Raw genomic sequence first — 12,177 nt, 5'->3', positions numbered from 1 at the left:
GCTCAGTAATGAATGAGGAGGTAGGGGACATGAGAACAGCTTAGAGATAGCTGAAGGGTGTAAACACTATGAAGGGAGACTGAACGTGTTATACAAGGATGTAAATAGAAATAATGAGATACAACTAAACAAGGAAAACGTAGGCTGAGTATCAGAGAGCATTCCTGGACAGCAAGCTATCTTGGCCTGCGGCACAGTTTCTTAAGTGAAGCAATAGAAGCCCATTGCTTGGAACAACAAACAAGACTAGACAAAACACGGGAAAATTGGCCGTATGGAATAACCTTGCTCTGCTGAGGAGAAACATTAGCTCCCAAAAGCCAGCCTTTTCTAAGCTGAACTCCAGCAAAGACGGTTTTTTTACAAGGTATTGAAAAATCTAACCTTTAAAAAACAACAGTTATCAAGAGCTTAATCAGAAAAAAAGAATCTGAATAAGAACATTCCTTAACCACAAGCAACTAAAATTCCATTTGTGCAATACTTGAACTGAAAGAGCTGCTTCTGCGAAGATTTGATGGCGCTGGACTGTGTTCTCCCCAGTAGAGGTCACTCCAAGTTAACAAGTGACAAAGAAATTCAGCATCATGTCCTGTCAATTCAGGAAAGATCAATAGAAAGGAGACATCCTCCTTTGTCATTCTGGACACAAAGCTCCAAAATTAAAGCGTGCCCTGTGATCCATCAGTTGTGGTTCTAAATAATACATAATGCTCAATTTGCAGGACATTTAAAATATATTTTCGAAAAGACCCTCAATGAAATGGGTAAATATCTACAGCTGGATTATGAAGTGCCCAGAATTGATGCACACATGCACAAGTAAAGTCTAGGCTGGGTCATGTTTGGAATTGAAACCGCAACACTTGTCCCTGTAATTTTTAGATTACATTAGCTAAGTATTTACTATGTGACACAGACAGACTGATGGGCTTCCAAAAACATAGAGGAAGGAAGATTAAAACAAAAACCAAAACTTAGTTTCTCTCTTTTGTTGTTGTTTGTATATATTCTTTTTTAAAAGTATGCTTGCTAACTTAAAACAGAGCTTAAAACATAACCGAAGCCAACAGAAGAGTGCTATAGAAAAGAACAACCTGTGTCCGTTCAGATTTTATTCTTCCTGATCCATACAGAAGTCTGCAAATCCACATGAGAGAGTTAACTCTTAAAAACGCTATGAATTGCCAAATAAAAACCTTGCTCTTGCAGATGCCATCACCCCTAAATAAAACTATTGTCATCTTCATAGTTAATTCTGATGCAAGAATTAAGCATGTGCTGTGCCGCTGCCAGAGGAAGCTGTCCCAGGGCCAAAGGAAATAAAATTAGCCAGCACATAGAGCAAACATATATTTGCACACTACGAGGGAGCAAAAATGCATAAGCAAAGCTGTAGAGTCGTATTTTTGACTGGACTGTTTTAAAGGGCTGCTCACGGGTGGATTTAAGGCCCAACACTTAAACGGCGTTAGGCACATTCTAGTGAAACGCAAGAATTAATAGAGCGTGCTTTTAAAAATTCATCCAACAAAAACAAAAGTGAACTCGTGTTTAAGTATTCCCTAGAACAGGCTGAACCCTGGCTGCATGATGCATGGACAATCCTCCAGGGTTATATGTCTGTACAGACTGAGGGACACTTCCCAGCCCCCAGCTCAGGGCATGCTCCCCAGCTCTCTCAGCTCTGCAGCACAGCTCGATACAGGCACACACTGTGTGTCCCCTGGGACAGAGGATTTCCCAGTCTTATTAATTTTCATAGTCCCCTTTAAAAATGTACTAATACTTGAAGAGTTTTTCTGATCTGCAGAGAAGCAGGCTGGCGTTCCTCATATATTAACATGCTTGGCTACGTTTTCTTGGACATTAAAATTAAACAAACCTTGCTGTTTCAAGATTTTGTAGCACAAACTAAGACAAAAGGAAGATCTTAAATAAGATACAAAAAGTCCTACCTGCTTCCTTGCACAAGGCCGCCAAGTCTGCGCCCACATAACCATGGGTGCTCTCAGCCAGCTGCGCCAACTCCGCTGCTGTGAGCGAATGGGGAACTCTCTTGAGAAGCTTTTGGAGTATGTCCAGACGGTCTTGGGCATTAGGAATTCCAATTTCTATCTCCTTATCAAAACGCCCAGGTCTGCGCAGTGCCGCATCCAGCGCGTGAGGACGGTTCGTGGCTCCAAGTACCAAGAGCTGCCCTTCGCTGCCTTCCTGAAGGCAACAAACAGTGCACAAAATCAATTTTCAGACACAATTAAATGCCACACAGCTTACAATCATACTTCTCGCTTACTTCTCAAGTCTTACACTAACTAAAATCGTGATGTTAACTCTGAAAGAACTAAGTCACCTTCTCAGAATATGTACACCCCACAAGTGATCCTGTCCAACTTAGTCCCACTAGCAATTTAGCAATACTGTAGGCTGCACGCTCATAATACAAGAGAAATTTTACTCCAAGATGCTTTCATTCCAGTGTCTCCTACTTTATTTACCAAGAATCTGCTTTCCTAAATCAGGCAAGTAAGCACCAAGAAAAATAAGTGTTTGAGTGTAAAGGCAGCATTGGCATAAGAACAAAAAAGTACCAGCACACCTAGAATAAACAAGATTGGGAAACAAGTCATTTAATGTATCAAAACCAACAGAGAAATAAGGGTAATCTAGCTTTCTGAAGGTTCAGTAGGAAAAGCAAAGTCAAAACCCCTAACTGATTCCCTCCTTTTTCCCTTTTAGAGTGAGGCAAAATCATCAGGAGGTTTCCCACAGTGCCACTCTCTTTTTGTGAATGAAGCACTTTCTCAAGGACGAATATCCATCAGCCTTTGCCATCAGAAAACACATTCTGCCTGTGAACAACTCCAGGCTGGGCAATTCCATCTATCACACAGGAAAATAATGAGAAATTTCCAGATTACATAACCAGCAGAAACTCATTTTCATACTGCAGACAGATTTCTTGCATCTTTCCTGCTAAGAATCATAAAATAAAAGATGACATAGTGGCAAAATTTAAGGGCCTGATCCATAATGCACTCAAGTCAATCAAATTTAGTGTTTCTTCAGCAGACTTTTGTTTATATGTCATAAATATTACCATGGCAATCTTGAGATGACTGGTTTTGCCTTGAATAATGTAGCCTACACATCACCAGGAATGTTCTCCTGACTTGGATTTCAGAGCAATTAAAAACACCTGGTTTAGTTCAATGATGAGCTATCTCTAGAATTTCAGTTTTATCTCTGGAACTACACACATAAGAGAAGGCAAAAACAACAAATGAAAGAAAATTTAGTTTTAACGTCACAGCAGACACATTCTCCTCCTATATTTTCTGCTAGCATCCAATAAAGCATTAGATTACTACATTAAGTCTCACCTAAGCCTATTTTCATTTCCCCTGAAGGACACTTCCAAAATCAACTGTAGTAAAAAAGCCAAATTAATTTGTTCAGCTTGTCCTCATCTACAATAATAGTGCCAATACAGTCTACTTACTGAGCCAATGCCATCCATTAATGTCAGCAATGAAGCAACAACTCTCTTTTCAAATTCACTCTGAGCCCCTTCTCTTTTTGGGCAGAGAGCATCCAGCTCATCTATAAATATAATGGAGGGGCGACTGAGGGAAAAAAAGTAAAAAAAAAAATGGTAAAGTGCTCAGAAAGGTTTAAAACATCACAGCAGAGAAGTGCAAAGCTGGTGGCTGTTTACAGAAAAGGTCCAGTTCCTACAAAAACTAACAAGCATCCCACTCCTTTTGGCAACTGAAAGTTTCAACCTCGAATAGGATGTTATACAAAGAGGAACTTAAGATGATTAAAGTATTACATAACTAATGCCTTGAAGATGACCTACCAATCAACTTCTCTGTGACTCTCCCCCGAAGACTTAATGCTAAATGCATCCATTTATGAGTAAAAATACAGAGTTTTACTTCTCACTCCTACTAGTCTTTTGCCAATGACTTTGGAAAACTGACTGTCGGGAAGCCTAAGCTCTCCCTTAACAAGGTCTAACAAACTTGGGCAGAATGCCACCCTAATTCAGAGGCATGCTATATCCAGTACCAACACCACTTCACAGCACTGCATCAGGTTCCAAGTACAGAAAAAAAAAAGACAAAATTTTGGATCCAGGTAAAACTCTGGCTCATGCTTCCATCTGTTGAAATAAGCTTATAATGCACTAATGATACAGATCAAGTGATCTGGCACCATCTGTAACAGTCCTTTAAAAAGGGCAGTGTCCAAAAAGCATTTAATAAGCATACTAGAATTTCACTGCTTTCCTCCTAGTTAAGCTCTATATAAACAAATTTATTTCCTTTTCAAAACAGCTGCAGGAAAAAATTACAATTCAAAGATTCTTGCAAATGTTTTTCTTTCAAGAACGTTAACGCTGGAACCAATACCGCAAATAAGTGAGTGTGAAAAAAATGATCCAAAAGAACATACCGCAGAGAAGCTTCAGCAAATATCTGACGTAATCTTGATTCAGACTCCCCATAAAACCTATAATAATTAAAATATTTTAATAGAAAAAGATTTTTGGTCTTTTCCAGGCAACTTGGAAAACTACTGGTCATACATTCCAAAAAGACATAGCATACCACTTCCAAGTCTCAAAGTGTACGCACATCTAAAAGAATCTTTATTTCTATAAGGACAAGAGATTAAGGTTAAATGGGACATGGGCAAAGACATAACCATCTTCTAACTAGAAAAAATAAGATTAAAGGCGAAAGCTTCTCTCTTCTATGTTAAAAATAATTTTATCTATATTTAAGAAATAAAAGTGTTGACTGGAGACATTTATCTGTGGAGTGTTTTCTTAATTTCAAATAAGCTTTAGAAGTCATTCCTGTTGCAGAACACACACATAATTGTAGATGCAGTTCTAGTCCCCTCTTTAAACGTAGTCCACACCTTACACACATTTCTTGGCCAAATCCAGTCAGCGTCTTTGATTACAAGAAGAAACATGAGACCTGCTTGAGAGAATTTTTTGAGTTCGTTTTTGACTCTCTTGGGCAGATATCCCACAGCCAGTTCTACATCTATCGCCAACACAGAGACGCCAGCACAGCTTTTGGGCCCATGTATTCATCAAATTAATGAAAAGAAACGGGGCAGACTTACTTGCTTAGTATTTCAGGACCGTTAATAACAGTAACATGAGCTCCAACCTCATTTGCAATGGCTTTGGCAATCATAGTCTTCCCAGTACCTGGCGGGCCATACAAGAGCACTCCTCTAGGAGGAGGGATTCCTTTAAACAAGCACAGGCACACGAAGAGAAAAGAAAGTTATTTGTGAACAACCTGAACTGACCAACCTGCACTCACACTCTTCATTGTCCCAGTTATTACTGATTATAACTTGACCTCAGCATTAACTTCTTCAAGAGACATATTTTAATAAATCTATAAGCTCCAAGTGGCAAAAACACTGAGACATAGCTATGTTTTTTGCTTCTAAACTCCAAACGATTCTCTTTAAAATGCACCTCTGTAAACCGTTATTTTTTTGCAGTAGTTCAATATTATAATTCTCCCAATGCACTGCAGTGTTTGCTTGGGGTCTTGTACCAAACAATTCTTGCACCAAGTACCTAATATCCATTAATGCACTTTATGAAGTGATTCATGATTCCCACAGCATCACTATTACTAATTTTAAACATCAGAAAACCACTTCTCCAAGATATACTGGGCCTGGATTCAAAAATACTTATGCAATAGTATGAAAAATACACATAATAAGAATCAATTTGCCTCTTAATGACAAAGATTAAGAACCAAAACATACAAAAACATACACATAGAGAATATAAAGTACTCCAGAAGAAAAGGTACCACTGCATACAGTTAAAACTGGACAGAAAACTATAGATAACTGCATGAAACATGATGACTGCAGATCAAGAACTAAGAAAAGCTTCAGACCAGCAAAGCCAAATTAAATGGGTATAAAGCTGAAAATAAAAGAATGAAAAATAAGGCAAAAAGAGATAAATTCTGGACAAAGGACTGACCCTGTCACAAAAAGACATTGCTGAAACATTGCTGAAAGAAGAAACGTGGGCTGGGTACTGCAATACCAGGCAGGGAATGATGCTGGAAGGGCAGGTCACATCCCAGTGGCAACTGTGAACAAGACAGCTGGCACAGGCAGAAAGCCCAAATCTTAGGAAGTAATAAATATTTTTTAAAAAATATAAATATCTGTTAACTGTCAGAGGACAGGAATAAAGTGCCCTTACAGACAGGTTACTTCACAACAGTCCATTAGAGCATGAGCTGCTCCCTCATGTGGTGTTTTTGATATTAGCAAGAAAGACCTACTGAAGCGAAGGTCTCACAGTGAGCACACGAGGGCTCTCAGCATTTGTGTAGTTACTAAAGGTTGGTCAGGAAACATCCCTCAAGTCATTAAAACAGATTCTGATCAAGCACTTCAGGTACCAAATATGAAGAAGGATGATGCTGAAGCCAGCTTCCAGCTAACACAGAACCCTGCAGTGATGTAGAGGCTGAAGGTCATCAGATGGAGCTGGACCCCAGGCAGATGAAGATCATAGAATCACAGACTGGCCTGGGCTGGAAGGGACCTTAGAGATCATTTAATCCAACCTCCCTGTCATGGGCAGGGACGCCTCTCGACTAGATCAGGCAACACATGGGGACCAAAAGGGGATCGAACCCACGACCTTGGTGTTATCAGCACCACCTCTAATCGACTGAGATGCCTCATACCGTCCCATGGATACGTTCTGGTCACACACCAACATGCAATGAAAGAGTCACCTGTGTCTCATGGAAATAGTGCCACTGAAATCACCTCCTCTCCCAAAGACTACGTTCAGGAAGAATTAAGACAAAGAGATCAAAAGCCCCAAAGACATGATAGTGAATAAACATTCATAGGCAAGAGCCTTGTCTCACAGTCATGCACACTTAGACAAGTAAAGTGAGCAGACATGCTTGCTCTAGGTATACATTCATTGTGATAAAAAAATCAGCACAAGATTCTGTCTTTGTCATGAGAAACCTCTAAATCCATAAATGATGTTAGATACCATCTTAGATGCAGCAACATTAATCACGTTACTTTTTCTACCCTGTAATTCCGTACTAAACACGCCAAGCACTTGGAATGAACAGCCTCAAACACTTTGCTTAGAACTTTGCAGGAACACCACAACACTCAAGGAAAAATCCAGAATTAATCCAAGCTTTTCTCAAATTAAAAAATCCTATTAGTTGACTCTAAGAAAGCAAATTCAAATATTAAAACAACATAAATATCTGTACCTCTCAAATGCCTGAACATATACAAACCCCTTCCCATTTGCTATAAATATTGCCTGGGTATACCTAATATTTCTTAGAGACACCGATTTCTTCCCCACTCTATTTTCACACAAGGTGATCATAATTGTATCCATATTGTACAATTGTAAAACAATTTGTCATAGTTTGGACACACAACTATACCAGAGAAGCATCATATACAATTCAGGGGTTGTTTGCAGGTGGTGTGGGTTTTCTGTTGTTCACTTGCTGTCTTTGAGTTTTGGTTGGTTGTGGGTTATTCAACAGGATAGGCAAGGGAAGTGTTGTTGTGTGGGTATTTTTTTTTAAAAAAAATCAAGTCAGATGAAAGAAAAACCAGCTCACAAACGAATAACAAATTAAGAAAACCAACACCTAGGCAACATACCGTAACTCTTGAACAGTTCAGCTTGCTTCAAGGGCAGTTCAACTGTTTCTCTGATAGTTTTGAGCTGGCTGCTTAAGCCTCCTATCATATCATAGGTGACTCGGGATTGACAATCACCGTCTTCAGCCACATTGGTCCTTGCTTCAATAAAACTGATTCTAGTTCTTGAAGAAATAAAATAAAAAACATCTGTACTGCTTATTGCTCCAGTTTTGCCAGTTAGTGGGAGTCCCTCACTGCTTCCTTTCCCAGTCAACTCAAAACCGTTCACGGAGAAGTCTGCACCATTTCCCTCACTGTACGTTTTATCTCCCCGACCAGAGTCTTGACCACTAGCTGCCACAGCAGAGATGGGTGTAACTGGTGAATTCGGATCCACCGGTTTGCTCGGCGTGCTCGTGGATAAAATCTCTAGACTGTCATCCATATTCATCTTGCTAAGCTGCAAAGACAAATCTAACGAACTGGTCTCCAAATCAGGCGTTTGCAGGTCTGGCTCATGCGTATCACTGGAAGTGGCATTGCCCTGGGCAGTCAGCTCCACACCGTCCGTGCCTTTCACTTTGATCACCACGATGTTACAAAGCCTGCCATAGAAACTGAAAGCCAATAGGTTCCCTGGTAAAACTACTTTCCCATCTGTGAAGAGATTAAAAAAAGAAATTTGCAATTTCATTTAGCAGCAATACAATTCAGACATTCTTCTCTGAGAATAATTATTGATCTGCCATCTTAGAGAGTGCTATATATCAACACAACAAAAGGTAGGTTGGTAATTTCAGATAATTTAAGTAATGCTTTTGTACAGAAGCACACTGTACTGAATAAACATTTGTCAGAATCATATGTAATCTCTCTGGCCAGAAGTTCACAGTAGTGATTGCTAAACAGGACCAACAATAAGTATAATGGATAGAAGGAATAAAATCACTATTAATGCAAATTAAATATTTACAGAACAGTAAAATAGTTCAGCCCAAAGAAGACAGACTCCTGAAAGAAGTGTCAGCAGAATACCATTCTTTATTTTGCCCTTGATAAACAACAGAGGAAACTGTTTGCTTTTCTATCCCAAACTTTATGATCTGCTACAAAAAATGAACAGTTAAAAAGGAACAACTTATACCTAGATTTCTGAGTAGACAGACAGACATTTCCTCGGCATTAACGGTGGCATCTCTGTCCCTGCAGTAGAAAGGAGGGGAAAAATATTAAAAAATAAATCAACTCTTTCCAAGAAGTAACTACTTCAAAACCAAAACAGAGTCCACACCACTAAGGTACAAGGACCTATTTCCCACCTACACCACCTATTTTCACAGTATCTGACTTAATGCCACAAACTGAAAATATTTATGAGCACTTTGCAGACTTCAGATCGTAGCATCTTAACTCTGATGACAGGCAACACATAGTAACAAAAGAAGCACAAATCTTAAATTTTGCACCAGTTCTTCCAAACAACATGGTGTAATAAACAATATCATAAATTACATTTAGCATTACTCATTTCACCAGACAGAACAGCCATTGTCATTACTCCCCTTAGTCAACCTGTACAAGCCCCACATTACCCCTTCTGTTTTCACAGCAAAATAAAGGTTTTGTTACTCAAATTTTGCAGACCTGAATCCACAACTTCGGTAAGCCCTTATATCTGCACAGCAAAAAAAAGCACGGAGCTTAACGGCAGAAGCACCAGAGCCATTTACAACAGATACAGCTGCTGCAAATAAAAGTGTGATCACCTGAGGGAGCTCTAAACCCAGAAATACTGAACATGTGTCTCAATTCCATGGATCAAGAAAGCAACTTTTGAGGGGTATTATGCTAATTTAGAGAAGAGCTCTTAAAAATATCATAAACCCATACTCAATCACATTATTGAGGGTCTGAGGTTGGAGATTGATATTTTTATTTTTTTTTTAACTGGAACAAAAAGCTCAATTATGCATGCAAACAACTCCCCAAAGGTATTAAATTGCCAAGAATGAACTACACACCTGTAAAGCACCTGGAAACCTAGGCAGCACTCAAATGATGGAATTTCCATTTATTCTTTTAATAATTTATATTCTTATATGACATAACAGCCCTACAGCTTGCAGTCAACTAGTATGTTTAAAACAGACCAATTACAGTTTTCATGTTTTATCTCTACGAGTAATACTGGAAAAAGTCACTTACATGACTTTTGATCTGGTGGTATGTATATACAACAGCCCTCAGAGCCTCACTCCTAACAGGCTGCAAGTGAAAACTCCGGCTGTGGAACAGTCACTAAAAAAATTACAGTGATAATAAATATTTCACAAGTTACATGCAATTCCTCCAAATTAATCTTTAGGTTAGGTCTCAGTAGAAGTCACAGCTTGAAAAAATAACGCATTGCATAGTAAAATGGGAAAACATTTATACTAGGTTTAATCATTAAATTAAATATGGGGGTCTTTTTTTAATGAAATTAGTGGTTTTGACCACCTCTACAAATAATCACTATGTAAAAACAGTAAAACACCCTAGAAAATTAAACTGACCATAAAATTAACCATTTATTAACAGAAGTTAATAAACGTATTCTTCTTGTTATTTTCTGGTGAGGAGAGGCATGGAGGGCATGCCTTTTACTGACAAAAGGCAAGACTGTCTCATCAGTATTTCTATGAGTCATTACACTGGAAAATAGCCTCTCCCTCTTAAAATGGACAATACCACCATGTTAGAAAACAGAGCTATGATAGGGAAGTTTATTTATAGAACTTTACATGTAGCAACACTTAAAATAGCAACTGTAAAATAACTTGCTTTAGGAAATAACTATAATAGATTCTCTATCAACTGGCTCTGTGAAATCTTCTGAGAAGGAGAAATACACTAAGTGGTTCAACAGACCAGTCAACTACTACTTTCTAAAGCATTCATGATTTCAAGACAACTACGATTTGTACCTTTTGCTCCCTTCTCTCCATCCATTTCAATAAAAAACCAAAACCATACCTCAGAGTTTCCCATCCTAAAATAATACTGCAATAAATGAAAACAGAACACAAAATCATGTAGATATGAAGTTTTGATGTGAAGTGGTTAAAAAAAAAACCACAAAACACACTTGACTCTCAACAAGCTGTCAAATAGTAGTTCACCCAACAACAGGACTTCTCAAAAAGACCTTCTCAGACAGCAATTGACATACTAGTTCCATCAAAGTAAGAGAACAAAAGCATCTTCTAAGAGTTAAGAGCCTGTACAGAGCAAAGCAGACAGCTCACAGTACATCACTAGGTCACAACAAGTTCCATACCTCAGCTTTACATGGATTTCTTCTGCCTGGATGACTGCACCGGTCACAGGCTGCACAATCACGTCATCACCTGCATTTACTTTCAGGTTCTTCCGAGTGGTTTCACTCAGCCCAACTTTGCCACCTGAAAAACCTGTGATGGGCCAAGCAGTACACACCTAGGGGGAGTTTTAAAGCAAACGACTGTCAGCTGTTGACTTTTTTTTCCCCCCCTCTGCTACCATTTTCAGTCCTCCAGTTCAAGCTTAAAATGTTTTGTTACAAGAAAACATGGGCTGAGGGGGAAAAAGGATTATATTAAAACCTGGTAGAGCAGAGATTAAGGTAATAGTGGCACCAAGTCCTTAAAGAACAATCCAAGATGATTTTTCGGGAAGGAAGGGGCTACGTTTTGCCTACAAAGGAGATAAAATGGCACCAGGACTCCCCATGTTCTATAAGCAACACTGTGCTGATTAGAAAATGCTACAAATAAATGAAGAAAAGGTAAATAGCTATATTAGTCTTTGCAATGAAACATACACTGAAGATCTTCGCACAAACCATTTAAAAATTCCTTGGAAAAATATCAGAGCATGGATTTCTTTTTCTAGTACCGAGACTCAAGATATAACTACATAGCAGAGAAAACGTGGAAAAGCACGCTCCCCGCCTTCCCTAATGTGCGTTCCATTTGGGTGCCTACCAAACACAGCAGGAACGCACCGAAAACCCCCCCAAAAAGCACTTGTAGGACCAAGGAAGAGTCTCACCTCCTGTCGCCCCCCAGCAGAGGTGAGCAAGATGGGGCGGCCGATGCAGACACTGGCAGACTTCATGCTGCTCAGGGACAGCTGGGCCAGGGTTCTTTGCAGCATTTTCGGAACTTTATCATCTCCTAACATTCTCAGAATGTGGGGAAAAAAAAAAAAAAAATCCCACATTATTTTTTTTCCCCTACCTGTTGTGTTAATTAAGCATTTGTGGTGCTCGATAATCCATAACAACTCACAAAACCCTTCCCAAGCCCTGAGGGGGCTGGGTTGCCCTGAGGGCAGCTCAGGGACCCTCCTGAGAGGAAACCTGCTTTAATATGGCACCATCCCCGAGGCACCTTAACACGGTGCCGCTTGTTTTACCTCCCACCCCATCTCAACCACCACTGGGAG

General features: G+C 39.3%; 1 protein-coding gene across 1 annotated transcript; it reads right to left on the bottom strand.

The window, feature by feature from the left end:
• Positions 1-1,958: 1,958 nt before the first annotated feature.
• SPATA5 (spermatogenesis associated 5) lies at positions 1,959-11,913 on the bottom strand (the record flags this gene model as incomplete). Its single annotated transcript, XM_009876796.1, has 8 exons — positions 11,782-11,913; positions 11,030-11,187; positions 8,855-8,913; positions 7,729-8,367; positions 5,146-5,275; positions 4,462-4,518; positions 3,503-3,626; positions 1,959-2,214 (listed from the first exon to the last, which is right to left on the bottom strand). Coding segments are annotated over exons 1-8 (1,555 nt in total), but the record flags the coding sequence as incomplete, so codon positions are not given.
• Between the last annotated feature and the right edge of the window lie 264 nt (positions 11,914-12,177).

This window comes from Apaloderma vittatum, unplaced genomic scaffold (genome assembly GCF_000703405.1).
Source record: "Apaloderma vittatum isolate BGI_N311 unplaced genomic scaffold, ASM70340v1 scaffold15839, whole genome shotgun sequence".
NCBI lineage: Eukaryota > Metazoa > Chordata > Aves > Trogoniformes > Trogonidae > Apaloderma > Apaloderma vittatum.
This window is presented reverse-complemented; position numbering and strand designations above follow the sequence as displayed.